The sequence below is a fragment of the Haliotis asinina genome, chromosome 6 (genome assembly GCF_037392515.1).
Source record: "Haliotis asinina isolate JCU_RB_2024 chromosome 6, JCU_Hal_asi_v2, whole genome shotgun sequence".
Taxonomy (NCBI): Eukaryota; Metazoa; Mollusca; class Gastropoda; order Lepetellida; family Haliotidae; genus Haliotis; species Haliotis asinina.
In genome coordinates, this window is record NC_090285.1 from 57,756,000 (window position 1) to 57,776,109 (window position 20,110).

The following is a 20,110-nucleotide window of genomic DNA, read 5'->3' on the forward strand; positions in this document are numbered from 1 at the left end:
ACGGAAATTGCTCCGCATCAGTGCCCCTTTAATATTTACCTACATCTCATTCTATCTATTCTATCAGACTTTAAGAAGTTTTTATCTTGCGGAAATCCTACTACCCAATTTCACATTGCCATATATATACACACCATGCTTTGATATTACGCCAAACTTTTTTGTTAATTGAATTATATATCTGTTCACCCCAAGCATATTCCTATGCTGACATATACATGTAACTCTTTTGTATATGGGCGTGGTTGCAAACATGTGGTGCGGTTGCAAACGTGTGTGTGGATGCATGCATGTATGTATTCTATGCCCAAGATTTTTTTTGAGATTAGGGGTGCTCATAAATCAAAGTCCATAGGTTAAGGGGAAAAGATCCTCAAGGATTTTTTCCGGGGGAGAAGGGGTGTGGGGAATTCGCATCTCAGCACTGGCGTGCTAACCTCAAAACTGTCATTAGGTCCGTGGTGGTGCAGAAAGTGTATTTCCCGCTCAGTGTGAAGTCCCTTTGCAGGTCACGTGACAAGCGGAAATTGATCGGTGTTGATGGACGTCGCCATGTTGTGTTGTTGAGTAGCACATGCCTTACCAAATTCAGTTCTTGTTAGGGTGTTATCGCAAAACCTGAGGCGATGGCTGGAGAAATTACACATTTTGGGTTTATTTCATCTTTAAGATAACTATTTAGAATAAATATATATCTATCCATACGTCTATTTGTACTTTTTGGCTAGGTGGTTGTTGTCTTCTGTCTCGGAAAACTCGCCGAGTCATTCTTGAATTATCTTCAAACTTCCTTTAAAGACCGTCAATCTGAGAGTTGATGATGGCACATCTAGGAGCCCTACCGCCAGAGGTAAGATATTTGTGGAGAGTTATTTTGATTCTTTTTGTCAAATACAGGGAAATAGACCACATGTATTACAAAGCAGCCAGTCCATTACAATCTGCAGCAGACATGGTGTGCAGGGGCTTGGGGACGACATGTTTGTCTTTTGCTTATTTTATATTTATACGTTTAATACATGCAACTATTTATATAAAAAAAGATCAATACTAATGCATCTGACATTGAAATGTTTGCAACCTTAGTTAAATTATGAATGGATCCATTCAGAAGTAGAATGTGACACTAGTATAACTGGCCATGCCAAACTGTCTAAAATTCTGTGTCACAGATTTGTCGGTTTAGACACACATTAAACAGTCACATGTTTGCGATTCTCATGCTCATGTCACCAGTAGTGATGTCAACATGGAGCTTGATACATACATGGCAAGGATAACACACATCAATCTGTTTTTACCAGAAAGAAGCATGATGGTGATGACATGATGTCTTTATAAAATATTTGCTTTTAAAAACCATGTGCAAAATAATTACAAATACTACATGATCTTAATGGTCATTAAACAATAGTATTTTACAAGTGAAAGTAATGCTGTTGAGTTAACCAAAGCCCGATGCTGCAAGTCAGCAATTTCTGGTCTTTGTGGCATGTGAGTGAGACTATGCTCATTCACTCGCACAATATTGGAAAACAGACGATTGACCAGTTTCAGTTCAGTTGAAAATAAACTTGTGTACTTCACTATCAGTAGTTACAGGTGTTGCTGAGTATTCAACTTCAAGGCCACTTACTTTGATCCTACTGATTTCACATAATACTGATACTGAATTTTTTAGTTAAATGAATTGATCACTTTGATGCATTTGAAGTGGTTAATCAGAGACAGCCAGTTTGGATTTGAGGGAAGTCGGGACGTCAGTGCAATAGTCTTATTTGCATGTGATGACCATGGCATCTATAAACCAACATGTGGTTGGATCATCCATGACTCTCTCTTGGTGGGTGGGGAATATTTGTAACAGCCTCTATTGATACAGTAACTGTTTCGATGTTATTACAAGCTAGGGCTTAGATAATGCAAAGATGACAGACCACAAAAATAAGCAAAGATTTTGGTCGTATATCTGATATTTTGTGACCACTGGAAAAGCATAAGCAATGCCAAAGAATGTTTTTCAGAATACAAAGAGCCCTGTCTTTTTTACCATCAGGTGTTTCCATATCCTCAACATGTTTCACTTTCTCAGAGTATGCAGTCTGAACATTGTTTCAAATTGGTATCAATAGGCTGTTTATCAACAGATACACATTTAAAGTTGTTCCAACATCCTGTAGTGCTTGTTTTAGGACCTTGTTCGTTCAATTTGCATGTAAAGTTCTTGATTTCACAAGCCAAACTAGTTCCACAATCATGTTCTTATTTCCCAGCATATTTGATGTCAAAAATAAAGACTTTGAAAATATGGATATTGTTTAGCTTTGTCCAAAGAGTAACCCTAAATAACAATAGTGTATGCTTGTTCAATCCAAAGAAACAGTCAACCACATTTTGATGGCATCAGGGCACTAAATATATGCGCAAGAAATGTCTGTTACAAATGGACCATAAAATTTGTATATGTCTCCAGAATAATATCCACAAAGGTTAAGAAACTTTCTTTATGTCTATTACCATTTTACATGTCCTTGATGAACACACCAAAGAGTGAAAAAATAACTCTGAATCAGAATTATTCTGAAGGTAATGATCAGATGATGAATACCTGTATCACAGACTTGTGCTGATATTTTTATGTCTTGCTTCAAAGTGACCACACATGGAGATTTCCATGTTCAACTAGGTAGAGCAAACTTCTACACACCCAAGTCCAACAAAGACATTAACTGAGACCACTGTTTAGCTTTAATGTAGACTGTGCTCTTGTGCATTAAGAACTTACAGGTGACTGGATACATTGATCTGAAAACTTGTAAGTTTCAGAAATACATGCGATAAACATGATCTTGATAATGTATCTCAACATTAGACATGAGGCTGGTATTTCGGCCATTTATCTTTTTTTTTTCTGAAATCTTCGCAAGTTGCCTGGAGGTCAAGTCATCAAAACTGTTTCATGTAAATACTGTTTTAACTTCTGTGTTTGCGTGTTGAGGTGACTTGTATTCCACATGTAACAAAGTCTTTGAAAGAGATACTTCATTATGTCAGAGCTCCAGATAATTTTTCAAGCAATTGAGTATTTACTCCCATGTCTGTTTATGTATGAGTAATTGCATTTCTTGAGTAGTAACTGGCATTATGTATAGTCCCACTAGTTAAAAGAATTGAGTATTTTTACAAAGCTTTTTTTATCTTTATTGGGTAATTAGCAGTTTTAAGTATATAAATATAAATGCTTCTCAATAGCCCTAAGCTTTTGATAATTCTTACATTGCAAAATAGTTGGCTGCCATTTTTAAACACACAACATGGAAGTCACATGACTGCCTCAATGAACTCTGGACAGAGGCTACGGCAGTAATAGCATCTGTATATATAAGCATTGCTTAACATTTGCTAACAATGTCGTTTAGGTGCCTAAACAAATTATCATACACAAGCCAGTGTAGTTGATTGAGTAAAGTACGCAAGTTATTATAGACCTATTGAGTTTAAAGTGATTCTTACGTGTTTTTTGTACTCCCAGATTTGTTATTGAGTAAATGTGATTTTTATTGGGTAAAATATGCAAATGCTCTCCTTATCTGGAGCTCTCTTGTGTTCAGACTGAAACTTAAGCATGCGAAATGATAAAATCAGAATTTTAATTGTAGTTATCATATATTCACATGTAGCAGCACTTTTACTCCCCAGTTTTCCAGCCGTGTGCACTTACTTTGAAATCGTCTTCAAGTCTTGTACAAAACACCTCTGTAAATACAAACAGTGGACAATAAACACAAATTTGAACCAAATGTTTTCTTCATATTTTCTTCAAAAATACTTATGTTAAATTTGTCTGTGTGCAGTTATTGCACTTGTGTTGATGTTTCAGGAGCAAGGCTACATTGCTGACAAGATTGTGAAGGCAGAACGGAGGATCAAAGCCTATCCGTCAGATACTGAGGCTTGGAGTATTCTCATTAGAGATGCGCAGGTACAGCATGATTCTGAATGTCATTTCCTAGCCTTCTCATTTGAGATTCCACAAAAGAACAATGTGTTATGTCCATGTATGCTGTCGCCCATTCTGATTTTACCTGAATATTGATTAAAGTGGTGTGAAACATTTAAGGTGACATTTTGACATCGTGGTTGGTCTGTCAGAGAAACGTGAACAGTGCCATGTTCTGACACAGCCAGATATTGCATGTGTGATGAGAAGCACCCAGAGAGTTAACAACCACATATTTCAATTTAAAGAGAATCCATGTTTTGTGTTTCAAATTTGTTGTCACTTTCGGAAATGAAGCTGAACCATTGATCAGGATGATGACATTCCCAGAAAGCTCTTGGTTTTTTAAATTTCCATATAAATGAATGGCACGTAATATGCTGATATTATCATAATAAATGATCTTTCATATTGCATGATATTGATGCACATTCCCAATATAAGCACTCTTAATAACAGATATCTAAAACAATCATTATTTGAAGCATCATGTTTGAAATTATCATGTTTGGTAATTGTGCATAATGGTTGAATAAACTGAATTTGTTGTTTGTTATTTTAGATGAAAAAGATTGAAGATGCGAGGGTTGTCTATGAACGTCTGGTGGAACAGTTTCCAAATGCTGGGAAGTACTGGAAAATCTATATAGAGCAAGAGGTTATTGAGTTTATACCTTATAATTATTGTGATACAGTAAATACAAGGGCATTATCCTAAATGCAGGCACTTCCTCGAAGTTACTCACTTGATAAGAATTTCAGACTTCCGAAAGCTGCACGACCCATTGTCTGTGAAAACAATGGGTTTGGTAGAGAGTGTATAGACCATTACAATCAAATTTATTACAAACAGATCTCAAACTCTGATATGATGCTGCTTTGAGACGATATGACAGTGGAATGGGGCTGGAATTTTGCTGTCCTCTGCCAGTTGGAAACAGCATCTAAATTCTTGGTAGGAGGTAGCAGAAGATCAGACCAGCATATCTGATTTCTTTCTCTCAAAAACCATCTGTATTATCATCTTAGTGATTGCACCAGTAAATGGGTGTGGATGAGTTAGTCACCGTGTTTGTGCACATGGCATCCACAGTTCAGATGGATTTCCATTAGATGAGCTTTTGTGTTGTTGGTGTGGTTTGGTTTACATTTTATTTTTGTAATCATGGTTGTAAAGAATTTAAACTAGCTGGATCAAGGACTTGCTTATCATTCATTGAGATTAAGCATTCAATGTTCTATCAAGTGTCACTTTATACAAACTCTGGTATAGACTGGTAATAGGTCGATAAATATTTTTAAGGACAAAGACTGTGGTCATTATTGCTTTTCGTTGGTCCATAAAAACAGGTATTGGCCGAATTCACCAATCTATAATTGTTTTATTATGTAATTACTGTAAAAACCTGAAAACCAAAACATCCTTTTAACCAAGAAAAGTAACCTGTTTTCGCTACAAACCAATAATAATGTCAACAATACTGTCTCATGTAACCAGTAGAATGATGTCAATCATGCTATTTTTAGTAGCTCAAGTCAGTATGAGTTTTGGTGGGACCTGGGTTGGTGTCTGCTTTTCTATCAACAGTTTCGTGACCACCTCTGGACCAGTCAGGTAGCTGGAAAAATATGCTTTCATAATTAATATGGTGATCAGATAATTAGGTGTTTCATTTCATCATGAAGGAGAGTAGAGATCTGATTTTGATGATATCGATGACAATGTAGACATTTAGACACAAAGAAATCTCCCAAGATTTCTAGCCCTGCATTTGGAATGTGCCCTTGTTTATCTCAAGCATAAATGATTATTGGAAGTGTGAACAGATGTGGCAGCATTTCTGGACATGATTTAGGAATCATATGCAGACTTAATCTACATGGATTGCTGTAAGAGCAAATTTCATTGCATGAAAATGATCATTTATGTCTTGTGTATGATGTCAAGTCTTAAGTTCAGGAGAGTATGCTTTTTGTGCAGTTTCATGCTTAGGTTACCATGGTTACTTTACCAAGTTTGTCTTGTGGGTTTATTTCTCTTTTTGAGAATGTTACATAAAACCACTTCAAACTGACATGGCCTTTGACTTTTCACTGTGTTGTTTCAATTTTTTCTGCGTGGTGAGAATGAGATGTGAAAGTTTTGGTACTTGAAACATAACATAATCCCTTTCTGCTTGCACCTAATTTACACCCTAAAACTCCATAATCCAACATTTAGTTCGCTTGACATTTGATGTCAACATATCTGAACATGTTTAAAAAATGCAGTTGTATGCTATAAATGTGTTAGTCATGCACTCACATTGTATCAAATAATTGTTTCCCTTTGGCAAAGTTAATTCCAATTCTGTGTTCATTTCTTATTTTCATGTTAGAGTGTAAAACACGTCACTGAGAACTAAGTTATTTCAAGTTTCTGTTCATAATACACAGGTACATACTCATCTTTGTTTTGCTTCACACAAATCTTTGGTGAAAGTAATAGTTGTGGGTTTTTTCTTTCTTTTCTTTTCTTTTTTTCTTGTGTGAAGGGAGATGGCAGAAGCACATGTTTTTGCTATCCTTGTTTGGATGGGGAATATATTTTGAGCTTTGGACACATTATGTCAAAAAAGCTTATCACAGCGCAATAATTTGGTTAGTACACCTTTGGGTGTGATGAGGCAGTGATTAATCATCGGTTGAATTTTGCTTTGGGTTAGGGCCCATTTGGATCTAAATGTTGTTTGACAACATACAAGATAAGGAACATAAGAAAGGAACTACATTTTTATAGCTTGCCCTATTTTACACTGTTCAGCGTGTGAGATGGGAAATGTATATTAATGTGCCATTTATTGTAAGGTTTGAGTCCTGGAAAATGATACTTTCATGTAACACATATTATTTGATGTGATGTAAGGATACCATCACTTAATACTTAATGACAACTGAGGTACGTGCAGGCAAGTGTGAATGTGACTGGGAGAAAAAGGTGTTGAAGTTATCATGTTTAATAAACTTCCTTTTCAGGGATAACTGTCTTCCATTCTTTGTTGAAATGTTATTGCTTTTCTAGCATTTTTCATTCATGTTTTGAAAAGTCATATGTTCTTGCAATTAACTCTATTTCAGATTGTTTGTGACAGATTGACAAAGTCGTCCATAAAAACAATTGTGTACTTTATAACTCAAACTTGTTTTTAAACATCCTAAGTATTTGGGACATAGTAAGGTTTGAATATAACCATACAGATAATTTTATGACAGGACATGGTGACTAATATTATTTCACTACATGTACAGGTATGAGCTGTTGTACCAAGGTCTTCAGATTGTGGTAATGTTGGCGATGAAATAAACATTACCAACTTAAAAGCTCATCTTACTTATCTTTAGCCTTGTGTTTGTTTCCTCAATACACATGTGAAGGGATTATCTTCATGTTTTATGAGGTCATGATGCCCATATGAATCCATAGATAATCCTGAAGCATGCTATTACATGGCTTCCTCTTCTCAGTGTACATGCAAATAGGTATTATCTTTAGCATCCAAAAGTAATGTAGCCATCATATGTTTCTTCCCTTTTGGAGTAGAGCCATTTAAGGCTGCAGTTCCCCGTGCAGAGGATATCTATGAGCACACCAAAGAGCTATGATTTTGGGTTCGAATCCTGATTCTCCTTTGTATATATCTACTGGTTTGTCAGTACCTAAGAAGTGCTCATTGGTTTCACCCAATTGATAGTTCATCAAGACATGCATCAAGTCAGGCTTTTTCCACATTGAGCTGACTACTATGGCATAACTGGAATACTGTTTTAAGCAGGATTATACCCAATATTTTGGATATATATACTGGGAAAGAAGGCTTATTGTCCTGGAATTTACATGCACTACACATTCAGGAACCATTGTTACATACTGGCACCGAAAAGTATATTGGTACAATCTGGCACAGAAGGGCTTAGTGATGCATACTGGCTCAGGAAAGCATATTGATGCATGTCGGCGCTAACTTACATGTTGTTGCTTACTGACAGAGTAAGATATATCGTTTCATATTGTCAAAGCAGGGCTATGTGTCACATACTGGTTCAGGAAGGTATATTGGTGTATACTGGCATCAGGATGTATTGTTGCATACAGGCACAGGAGGGTGTATTGTTACATACTGGCTCAGTAGAGTATTTTGTTGCATACAGCCACAGGAGGGTATAATGTTACATACAAACAGTGGAGGGCATATTGTTGCCTACCAACACAGGATGGTATTTCATTATATGCAGACACAGAATGTACATTGTATGATATTGGCATGGGTTGGAACATTGTTGCATACCAACACAGGAGGGTATACTGTTGCATTCAGATATGGGATGGTATATTGTTGCATACAGGCACAGATAGGTATAGTGTTGCATATCAACATAGGAGGGCATGCAGCTGCATGCCTACACAGGAGGGTATATTGTTTTATGCTGGCATGAAAGGGTATTTAAATACACACAGAAGGGTGTTGCATGCAGGCACAGATAAATGTAGTGTTACATACTCAAAAGGGTATATTGTTGCATAGTGGCATAGGGACCTGGGGATGTATATTGTTTCATACAGACATGGTAGGGTATATTGTTGATTTCCACACAGAAGGGTATATTGTGGTATATGGACACAGGAAGGTGTTGCATTCTCAGTAGGGTATATTGTTGCATACCATATTGTTGCGGATCTACAGAGAAGAGTTATGAGAATTTTTCCTTCAATTTCCATGTGAAAGACAACATTTTGACATAGATTCCAATCCACAAAAATTGTCATCATTCTTCATTATCTCAGCTTCAGAGAAGGCACAGATCTTGGTGTACATTACATGGGAGAGTATATTGTTGCATACTGCACTGATAGGTATAGTGTTAGATACTGACACAGTATGTTATCTTCTTGCGTATTTTCATGGTGGGAGAGGTGGGGTGTATTATTGCATGCAGGCACAGGAGAGAATATTGCTGCATAGGGTATATTGTTGCATATTGACACTGGAGTTGCATATCATCGCTGGATGGTGTTTAGTGTGGTGTGGCTAAGTATATTTATACCTCCATGAGGGTATACAGTAGCATACAACCACAGGAGGGTATATTGTTGCATACTGTCTTGGGATATTATTAGGGATTGGATGGGTACTCGAATCTGGGTCCGGTACAGCTGGAATTAAGTCCTATGTCCAGAAATGGAGTACCCTGAAAGGGAGAGAACCCTGTAATAACAAGGGCAGATAATGACTTGTCCTTTTCCTTATTGGCGTAACACACATTTACATCATTGGTATTGTCCAATTAATGGAGCTCATTTCTAATGAATCTTATTTACCTGTACATGATCAGTGTGTAGTAAAGTTACAGAAACAGCAGGAACGAAATATTCTGTGTATTAATGTGGAATATGAGTAATGGTGTTATTCTTATATTGGTTGAACAGATGTAAATAAATAGAGATAAATTTTAGTGGCTTAATGCCACCCTTTAAAATTATCAATAGTAATCTCTGTCAAATCAAGATTGAATATTCTGAATGTCAACAGAATGGGCTGTAGCATTTACATTTATGGGTACTCAATTCCAATTCAGGTAAAGTACATGTGGTTACTCGATTCCAGTTTTTCCCACCCATCACAGACCTAGATGTTATTATATTGCATACTAACAGAGAAGCGTATATTGTTGCATACCGACAGAGGAGAGTATATTATTAGGTACACAGTGTTTTGAAAGGGTGTACAGTATTGTAAGACCCTTGTATATTCTGTATGTCTGAGGCGCAGCTGAAGGAAATATGGAATTTACAAGGCTTGTACAGTTCCGTACGCCCTTTCAAAACTCAGTATGACAAATTTATTACCCTTATGATCTTTTTATTTAGCTTATCTGTAGACGACATTCAACCTTCGGCAGATTGAGACGCAACACATTTCACCTTGATGTTTCCTGAATGGTCATAAAGGGGGATAACTCGGAGTGGCTTAGTTAATGATGAAAATGATCACATTTGTGGTTTTGTAAACTGCTGACATGGTTTCGTATGTTTTGGCTGTTAACAAATCACAATTTGACAAATTATGTTAAGGGTAATAATGCTACATACGGCCACATGAGGGTATTTTCATATCAACTCTGTAGGGTATATTGTTGCTTATCGATGACAGTGGGTATATTGTTGCATACCGGCACATGAGGTTATATTGTTGAGGTACCAACACTGGTGGGTATATTCTTGCATACTGGCATGGGAAATTATATTTATACCCATGGCAGGGCATATTATTGCATACTGGCAAGGGAGGGTGTATTGTATACAGGCACAGATAGATATAATGGGAGGGTGTATTGTTGCATACAGGCATGGTAAGGTGTATTGTATGCAGGCACAGATAGGTATAGTGGTACATATTGGCATGGTAGGGTATATTGGTGCATACTGGCATGGGAGGGTGTATTGTGGCATAGTATATTGTTGATGATGGTATACTTAAACATAATGTTACTTGCAGATGAATTGGATTGTTGATACTTGTAGACAACACAATTCATAGATGAAGTGCTTTGTAGATGGTGGTGCATGCGGCTAACAAAATACACATCATCAAACCAGCCAGTGAATATTTCCTTGCAGCCACTGACACTTCCTGGCCCAGGCAGAGGTCACCTAGTCTATACTGTCACATGATAGTCTTCTCTAAGTTCAGTGTTAGTTGTGTAATTACAGCAAATCATCAACAGTCACTGGGTCAACCATTTTGCCTGACTGCTTGCGCCTTTAAAACACCACATGCAAAACATACAGCGATTGGTTACCTCATCAACAGTGTGTCAGAGATCTGTTCAAATACAGCTATTATTATGTACTCTATGAGAGCAAAACTTCCTTCATTTTCACTGCTTCACAGATAGACCCTTTTAGGCGGCTGAGTATATTTGCACACATGAAGAAAACCTCTTATGATTGCTAATATTTGTACATTCTGACAATAACCTCATGAGTTAGTATGTTCCTGCATATTGACATTAAGCTGAAAGGAAAACAGGGCAGTGATATAGCCTAGTGGTTAGAGCGTTTTCTTTCACCCAAAGACCTGGTTGTATTATCTACATGGGTACAATGTATGAAGCCCGCTTCTGGTGTCCCCTGCCATGATATTGCTGGAATATTGCTAAAAGTGGCCTAACATCATACTCACTGAAGGGGAAAAAACTCCACTTAGAAAGCAATCAAACTATAGTTTCCTTTGTTGAAATGCCTCGATTATTATGGACTATAATTTCTGCAGGTTTTACTTGTGCTCAGCGACAGTATCAGTGCATTGCATGATATGTCGCCTGTTGGAGTAAAAAAATGACAAGCTGTCTTTTAGAACAAAGAACATTCAATAAAGAGGTTGACCAAACTGACAAGTTACTCTCAAACATTATTTCCTACTAGGTATACTTTATATTTAGACAAGACCCGTGAAGATCCAGTGTAGAAAAGGTCTTTAGCAACCCATGCTTGCTACTAAAGGCAACTATGTTTGTTTTAAAAGATGCATCATCTGTTCCCAATGGTGCAGATCAATGCTCATGCTGTTGATGACTGGACTGTCTGGTCCAGACTATTAACAGACCGCTGCCATATAGCTGGGATATTGCTGAGTGTGGTGTAAAACTAAACTCACTCATTTATACCCTGATCAGAATATTTCAGTGTATGTTCCTGTAAGCTAAGCTCCTGGGGTATATCTGTACATAGCACACATGACATCTATTTTTATGATGTACACAGTTCATTGAAAGACATTAAACAATGATGAGGTATCAGTGAACCTGCTGACATTGAATCCTTTCAAGAGTTTATATTTTCATACATATCCTGTGTTGCTGCTTTGCCACATGCATGTTACAAAGCATGTAAGAAATTCACTACTTTAAGCCTTTTTATAGCCCAGTCTTAGACTGAATCATTATACCAGACATAAGAAATGCAAACTACTGATCGCTGCATGTCCATCTGAGGTTACATATTGAAAAACTCATAGAAAGCTGGGTATATCTGTACCTGTTGTGAATAATCTCAGATGGGTATGATAACCCAAATGACAACCCCATAGACGGCTGGGTGTATCTGTACATGTTGTCAGTACCCTCACAGATGGTATGTACATATTGACAACCCCATAGAAGGCTGGGTATATCAGTACATTTTGTCAGTACCCTCACAGATGGTATGTACATATTGACAACCCCATAGACGGCTGGGTATATCTGTACATGTTGTCAGTACCCTCACAGATGGTATGTACATATTGACAACCCCATAGACGGCTGGGTATATCTGTACATTTTGTCAGTACCCTCACAGATGGTATGTACATATTGACAACCCCATAGACGGCTGGGTGTATCTGTACATGTTGTCAATACCCTCACAGATGGTATGTACATATTGACAACCCCATAGACGGCTGAGTATATCTGTACATGCTGTCAATACCCTCACAGATGGTATGTACATATTGACAACCCCATAGAAGGCTGGGTATATCTGTACATGTTGTCAGTACCCTCACAGATGGTATGTACATATTGACAACCCCATAGACGGCTGGGTATATCTGTACATGTTGTCAATACCCTCACAGATGGTATGTACATATTGACAACCCCATAGACGGCTGGGTATATCTGTACATTTTGTCAATACCCTCACAGATGGTATGTACATATTGACAACCATAGAGAAGACTGGGTATATCTGTACATTTTGTCAATACCCTCACAGATGGTATGTACATATTGACAACCCCATAGACGGCTGGGTATATCTGTACATGTTGTCAATACCCTCACAGATGGTATGTACATATTGACAACCCCATAGACGGCTGGGTATATCTGTACATTTTGTCAATACCCTCACAGATGGTATGTACATATTGACAACCATAGAGAAGACTGGGTATATCTGTACATTTTGTCAATACCCTCACAGATGGTATGTACATATTGACAACCCCATAGACGGCTGGGTATATCTGTACATTTTGTCAATACCCTCACAGATGGTATGTACATATTGACAACCCCATAGAAGGCTGGGTGTATCAGTACATTTTGTCAATACCCTCACAGATGGTATGTACATATTGACAACCCCATAGACGGCTGGGTATATCTGTACATGTTGTCAGTACCCTCACAGATGGTATGTACATATTGACAACCCCATAGAAGGCTGGGTATATCTGTACATGTTGTCAATACCCTCACAGATGGTATGTACATATTGACAACCCCATAGAAGGCTGGGTATATCTGTACATGTTGTCAGTACCCTCACAGATGGTATGTACATATTGACAACCCCATAGACGGCTGGGTATATCTGTACATGTTGTCAGTACCCTAACAGATGGTATGTACATATTGACAACCCCATAGACGGCTGGGTATATCTGTACATGTTGTCAGTACCCTCACAGATGGTATGTACATATTGACAACCCCATAGAAGGCTGGGTGTATCAGTACATTTTGTCAATACCCTCACAGATGGTATGTACATATTGACAACCCCATAGAAGGCTGGGTATATCTGTACATGTTGTCAGTACCCTCACAGATGGTATGTACATATTGACAACCCCATAGAAGGCTGGGTATATCTGTACATGTTGTCAATACCCTCACAGATGGTATGTACATATTGACAACCCCATAGAAGGCTGGGTATATCTGTACATGTTGTCAGTACCCTCACAGATGGTATGTACATATTGACAACCCCATAGACGGCTGGGTATATCTGTACATGTTGTCAGTACCCTAACAGATGGTATGTACATATTGACAACCCCATAGACGGCTGGGTATATCTGTACATGTTGTCAGTACCCTCACAGATGGTATGTACATATTGACAACCCCATAGAAGGCTGGGTGTATCAGTACATTTTGTCAATACCCTCACAGATGGTATGTACATATTGACAACCCCATAGAAGGCTGGGTATATCTGTACATGTTGTCAGTACCCTCACAGATGGTATGTACATATTGACAACCCCATAGAAGGCTGGGTATATCTGTACATGTTGTCAATACCCTCACAGATGGTATGTACATATTGACAACCCCATAGAAGGCTGGGTATATCTGTACATGTTGTCAATACCCTCACAGATGGTATGTACATATTGACAACCCCATAGAAGGCTGGGTATATCTGTACATGTTGTCAGTACCCTCACAGATGGTATGTACATATTGACAACCCCATAGACGGCTGGGTATATCTGTACATGTTGTCAGTACCCTAACAGATGGTATGTACATATTGACAACCCCATAGACGGCTGGGTATATCTGTACATGTTGTCAGTACCCTAACAGATGGTATGTACATATTGACAACCCCATAGACGGCTGGGTATATCTGTACATGTTGTCAGTACCCTCACAGATGGTATGTACATATTGACAACCCCATAGAAGGCTGGGTATAACTTATATAATGTCAATAAGCTCACAGATGGGCATATCAGCTCCAGATAAGGCGTGTATTTGCATATATTTTACGCAATGAAAATGACATTTACCCAAATAATTACAAATCTGTAAAAAAAACACATAAAAATCACTTAAAATCCCAGTACGTCTGCAATATCTTGCGGACTTTACTCAGCTGAATTAGCTTTGTGTGATAATTCATCATGGCGCCCTAACTCTAATATACTATTATAGCCACTGTCCTGAGGAAACTGAAGTTGTCACATGGCTTCCATGGTCAGTGTTTAAAATGGCTGCAAACTATTTGGCAGTATAAACATTACTAAAAACGTAAGTCTGTGAGAAGGTGAGAAGGATTTATGTTTATATATTTAGAAGTGTCAGTTACCCAATAAGGATAGGAAACTCTCTGTTAAAGTACTCACTTCTCTATACTAGTGGGAGTACACAAAATGCTAGTTACTTCCCTAAAAATGCAATTACTCATCCATATACAGACATGGGAGTAAATACCCAATTATTTGAAAAATTATCTGGAGCTCTGGTATGTACTTATTGACAGCATATGAAATTGAAATTAAGCACAATACTTTTTGTACACGTTATCTTTTGTTAATATTAACAAAAATATTCTTTGTAGATGTGATTGAAAAAGTATTTAAACCAAGATAAACTTCTTTGTGTTTGAAAAAGCAGACTTTTCTACTGGCAAGCAACCAGTTATCACCACCACATGGCTTTAGGGCTCATCACAAAGTTTGACTTGATTGACACATCACAAAAGCTTTAGACAACAGTTCAATGTATGTAAGGAGTTCATTGTTTTCTATTATTTTACACTTTGTATTATGTTTGACATTCCCTCCTTCGTTTATGTGTTCAACCCTGTACAAGATACACGTAGTTTTTGGGTTTCGAATTATAATTTTTATATTTTATTTGACAGATTCTATTTTTAAATTGATAAGGATGGAAATACAATATATCTTTACCAACTGACTGGATTTAATGATATATGCTATACATCCTGACCTCCTTAAATGATATATGATGACACTAATATGAATATAGATTCAATATTTATCAGGACTTCATATGTTGATATAGACTAACCTATTGACAGTAGACTGTGATGTTTTTACATTTTGACATATTGACTAATATATAGATGTAATATATCACTGACATTGTAGGGGTTATACATATAGCTTTTACACTATGGCAGTGATCAATACATGAAATATGTCCTTCACATATGGACACAGTTGTACATTTATCGACAACATATAACAAACTGAGAGAGGAATGTGTATGGTATATTCTAACAACCAATGGTATATATCGCTATAACATAGCATGACAAGTTATAATGTTGATAGATGTAATATATCATAACAAACTAAGAGTTGGGTATGTTCAATATATACAAGCAAATTAAGACTTAAATAGATACAATATATCATGGCAAACTAAGAGGTGGGAAAGATATGACAAACTGAGAAGGGGAATATGTACAATATATACTAACAAACTAAGACGTTAATAGATACAATATGTCATGACAAACCAAGAGTGGTGTATGTACAGTATATCATGACAAATTGAGTAGGGGAATATGTACAATATATGCTAACAAACTAAGGCTACTGGATGTAAAGTCTGAAGGAAGACCATTGAGCGCCTTCATGACAAACAATAGGAGTTTGAATTAAGTCCTGTCCTTGATTGGTAGCCAGTGGGGTTTCTTGAGTACAAGTGTTTTATTACTTGCCCAGCAATGTTAAACTGGTGTAATACAGCTAAATGGATGATGTATGCTTTCGCTTGTTTGATACCAAATCATTCACTTGTTTTAAAAAAATGGTATTACACGGAAAGTCTTTTAGTATCCTCTATATATGCTCATACTTCTTTATGTGGGTAATCATTCTGACTGATGAGTTTTGTGTACTCTGAAGCTTGTACGGAATATTTTGTCTGCATCCAAACAAAAGGCTGTTGCAGTAATCAAGCTTGGATGAGGCAAAGGCATAAGAAAGGGATGTATCATCTTTCTGGTTCATGTATTGAGATATTTGACCAATGTTCCTGATTTGGTGGTTTGCTGTTTTACTCACCATGGTGACATGCTTCTCAAGGAATCAGAAAGGACTCTGAGTTTTTAGCACACATATTTTTTAGCACAATCAAGTTATCACCTATCCTGAGCTCAGGTACTGTGATGGAAGGGTTTATAGTTTTCGGTCAGATGATGAGTAGCTCCATCGTGTCATCGTTGAGCTTTAAGTAATTGATCCTCATCCAAAAACAAATATGAGTGATGCAATTCAACATATGTCATATTTGGGATTTCACTTTCTTAGTAAAGTACAAATTTTAGTACTGTTTTGGTTGAGTCCCATGCAGGATTCGAAACAGCACCCTCAGTCAGGCACCTAATAGCCAGCACACAAAGTCAGATGCCTAGCCTACTCAGTACTTTACTAAGAAAGTGAAATCCCAAATATGACAATGTTGCATTTGACCACTTTCTAAATGACATCATGTAATCATAGCTTTCGGCCGGGTGATGCAGTTGCTGATGTCTCAGAATGTGTTCTCAGTAGATAGTGTTGAGAGTGGTCTGAATTCCAGGTATAGCTGATGTCATTCTTACATAGGTTACTTACAGATTGGTCTGGAAGTAGTTATTTGAACTCAACTTATTAGAGCACCTACTGCAGCATAAAAAAACCCAAATAGTCTAATATTAGAAGCAAATAGACCTTGTGATTATCTTTGGTAGCTGCCTTTAAATCAAAAGGACAAAGGCAATAACTGTCTGCAAGAAATTACCAGTCAAGGCAGTTGATGGTGCGTGACTGCTGGAGTTATTACCCTTGGTATTTAGCGGGGAGTGTTTATAGGGGTGTCAAAATTTGCAATTGTCATATTTGTTCCAAAATCAAACAGTAAACTTGTGAAATGGAGGAGGATGGGGAAGTTGATACAAAATACATGCATAACTAATTACTGAATGTGAAAAAAGAGACATGTTTTCTCTATGCCATGTAAACAATATTATCTTGAATATGTTGGAACAGTTTGAAAAAGATATCCATGAAGTCACATACAACCGAACAGACAAACTTACTGACATTTACCAATATTCACTCATCCACCAACAGCCTGACTTTGAGAGTTACAGCACAAAACACCATTTATTGACACACTTATTTACTGATATTAAGATTGTTGCTGTGGAAGACTTGTGTCAAAAAGACCATACCACAGCCAGAGACAAACAAGGACTGTAACTGGTCAAAGGCACACATTCAGATAACAATTTGGGCAACTCTACATGCAAAACATCAATGATAATCATCCACCCTAGGTAACATGATATCCATCCTACTGGCAAACAAGGATAAGTTGAGCAGCAACCTGACAGTTGGCTCATATGAGCATGTTTGAGTTCTGCTCACTGGTGTTTGCCATTGTAAGCAAAGTTCCACAGGTAGTTAGCGAATAGATTGTAAGTCAAGTCACATGTTTATTGTATGAAAGACCTCTGGCCCATACACAAGAGAGTTCCAGTAATGGAAGGAATATTTGGATATTTACTTATATATTTAAGGGTATACAATTTGTATGAAAAGATATCTTTTTGCTAATGCATGCCTTGTATACATAGGCAATTGAACAAGAATATTTTCACTATTACTTTGTAACGAAGCTATATATGTCACATGGGGCTTGTTTTGCAAGAATATGGTCTGGCATGTATTTCTGTCTTAATTCATGATAACAAGGACATATCAGGGTGAAATGGATTTCATTATCTAACCCAATGTTACATAAAGGCCAGTATGGCTATATAAACCAGTAAACTATATGTTGTAATTAATGATAAGTATTTTTCTGGTTGGGGTAACATTTCAAACATGGATGTCCATTCTTAGTGAAAACATATCTATTGATCTGACATGAAATTTATTTATAAACCTATTCACATCGCCAACTTCTGGCACAACCATATGAAACCGGACACGGAGAAAATAATAAATTTCTGATATCAGTTACCAAAGTTTGTTTTTCCAAACTGTCAAGATTTAAGAGCATAGTAAAGTTAATTTTGGCAAACATTTCATGCATATTTAGAATTTTGAACCAATATTTTAAACATTTTATTTGAGAATTAATATGTAAGGGAAATCTGGCACATTTACCATATACCATGCTTTTAGGTATCTTTAGGCTTGCATTGAGTTACTCTTTACAGGCTAGAAGATGAACTGGAAACTGTATTTCAGCTCCATATGATAAAATGGGTGGAATCTGAGTATTAAATATCTTAAAAAATACATTGGTTGACATAGTTCCAACTTTGTAGGTAACTGATAAACTTGTATTAAAGCCAATTTTTTTATGTAAAGCGAAGTTCTGTGTATATTTAGTCAAATTCATTCTACTGGAAAACAAAAGTCCCAAGTAGGTATACTGATTGATATCATGATGCAATTCTCTAATGAAGAAGGAAAATAAGAAAGGACTTGAGCAACAACCTTGTCTTAAACTAAGGGGGGAAAATCGAAAAGATCTGCGACCCCGTCTTTGCACCACAAACAAGAACAAACGTTAGAATACATTGATTTCAGAATGCTTATAATTTTATTCTGTAACCTGTTTTGTGTAAACGTTGTCCTAATTTAGAATGATTAACCAAATCAAATGCTTTTTTTTAAATATACAAATGCTATGTACAACTTATGGTTCTCTTTTGGACCAAGGCATACAGAGTAAATATGGGATTCAGGAATTGTATCATGCATACTCGCCCAGTTTGATAGTCTATTGTTCTATATCAAAGTAAACACTTTCGCCAAGATATTCATTAATGATAAACCCCAATAATTGTCCTGATCGTTTCTGTCCTCCTTTTTATGTAGTGGAATTATTATGGAGCTTGACTAACTTCAGGGAAACATTCTGTTTTCAAACAGCTTATTGAAACATTTTATAAGGAATGCCATAATTTCAAATTTAGAACACTTTATCCTTTCTATCATGATATCGTCAGGTCCAGCAGCTTTCCAATTTTGATTTTTCACTTCAAATATTTCCTGTTCAGGAAATAGGACTGTCTAGCACAAGTTGGTCTACTTCTGTGTAAGGATCATTGTTGAACAATCAGTCTGAAGTCTTAATTACCTCGTTGAATGTCTAGTCAAATATTTCACCGCTTTAATATACATTTTTAAAATGATTTTACCATTCAATCTTAGTGATGCTGTTTCTCAACTTACTTCTCTTTTGTAAATGATGGATAGTTTTCCAAAATGCTGATGGGCTGTTTGTAGATTTATCCTAACCTTTCTTGTCTCCGCATTCTCATATATTTTTCACAGAAAGCGTATACTTATTTCTATTTTCGCAATGTTTCCTTCCATCATAATTGCTGCGAGTCACTCTAAATCTGCGAAGATGTTAACAAGCATTGCTGATCTACAATCTGTATTTAGAATTTTTGTTAGTTGTTTCTAATTGACATCCTTAAGCATTCAATTAGCTGAAGTCGAGAAAAGTTCTACAAAGTCATTTATGGCC

The 20,110-nt window shown here is 36.8% G+C and overlaps 1 protein-coding gene across 1 annotated transcript in view; it reads left to right on the forward strand.

The window, feature by feature from the left end:
* The first annotated feature begins 523 nt into the window (after positions 1-523).
* LOC137286324 (cleavage stimulation factor subunit 3-like) overlaps positions 524-20,110 on the forward strand; it is a 42,114-nt gene continuing 22,527 nt past the window's right edge. The window contains exons 1-3 of the mRNA XM_067818113.1: positions 524-850; positions 3,881-3,982; positions 4,563-4,658. Coding sequence (XP_067674214.1) covers positions 818-850; positions 3,881-3,982; positions 4,563-4,658 — 231 coding nt within the window. The 5' untranslated portion in view covers positions 524-817. The remainder of the gene's footprint in view (positions 851-3,880; positions 3,983-4,562; positions 4,659-20,110) is intronic.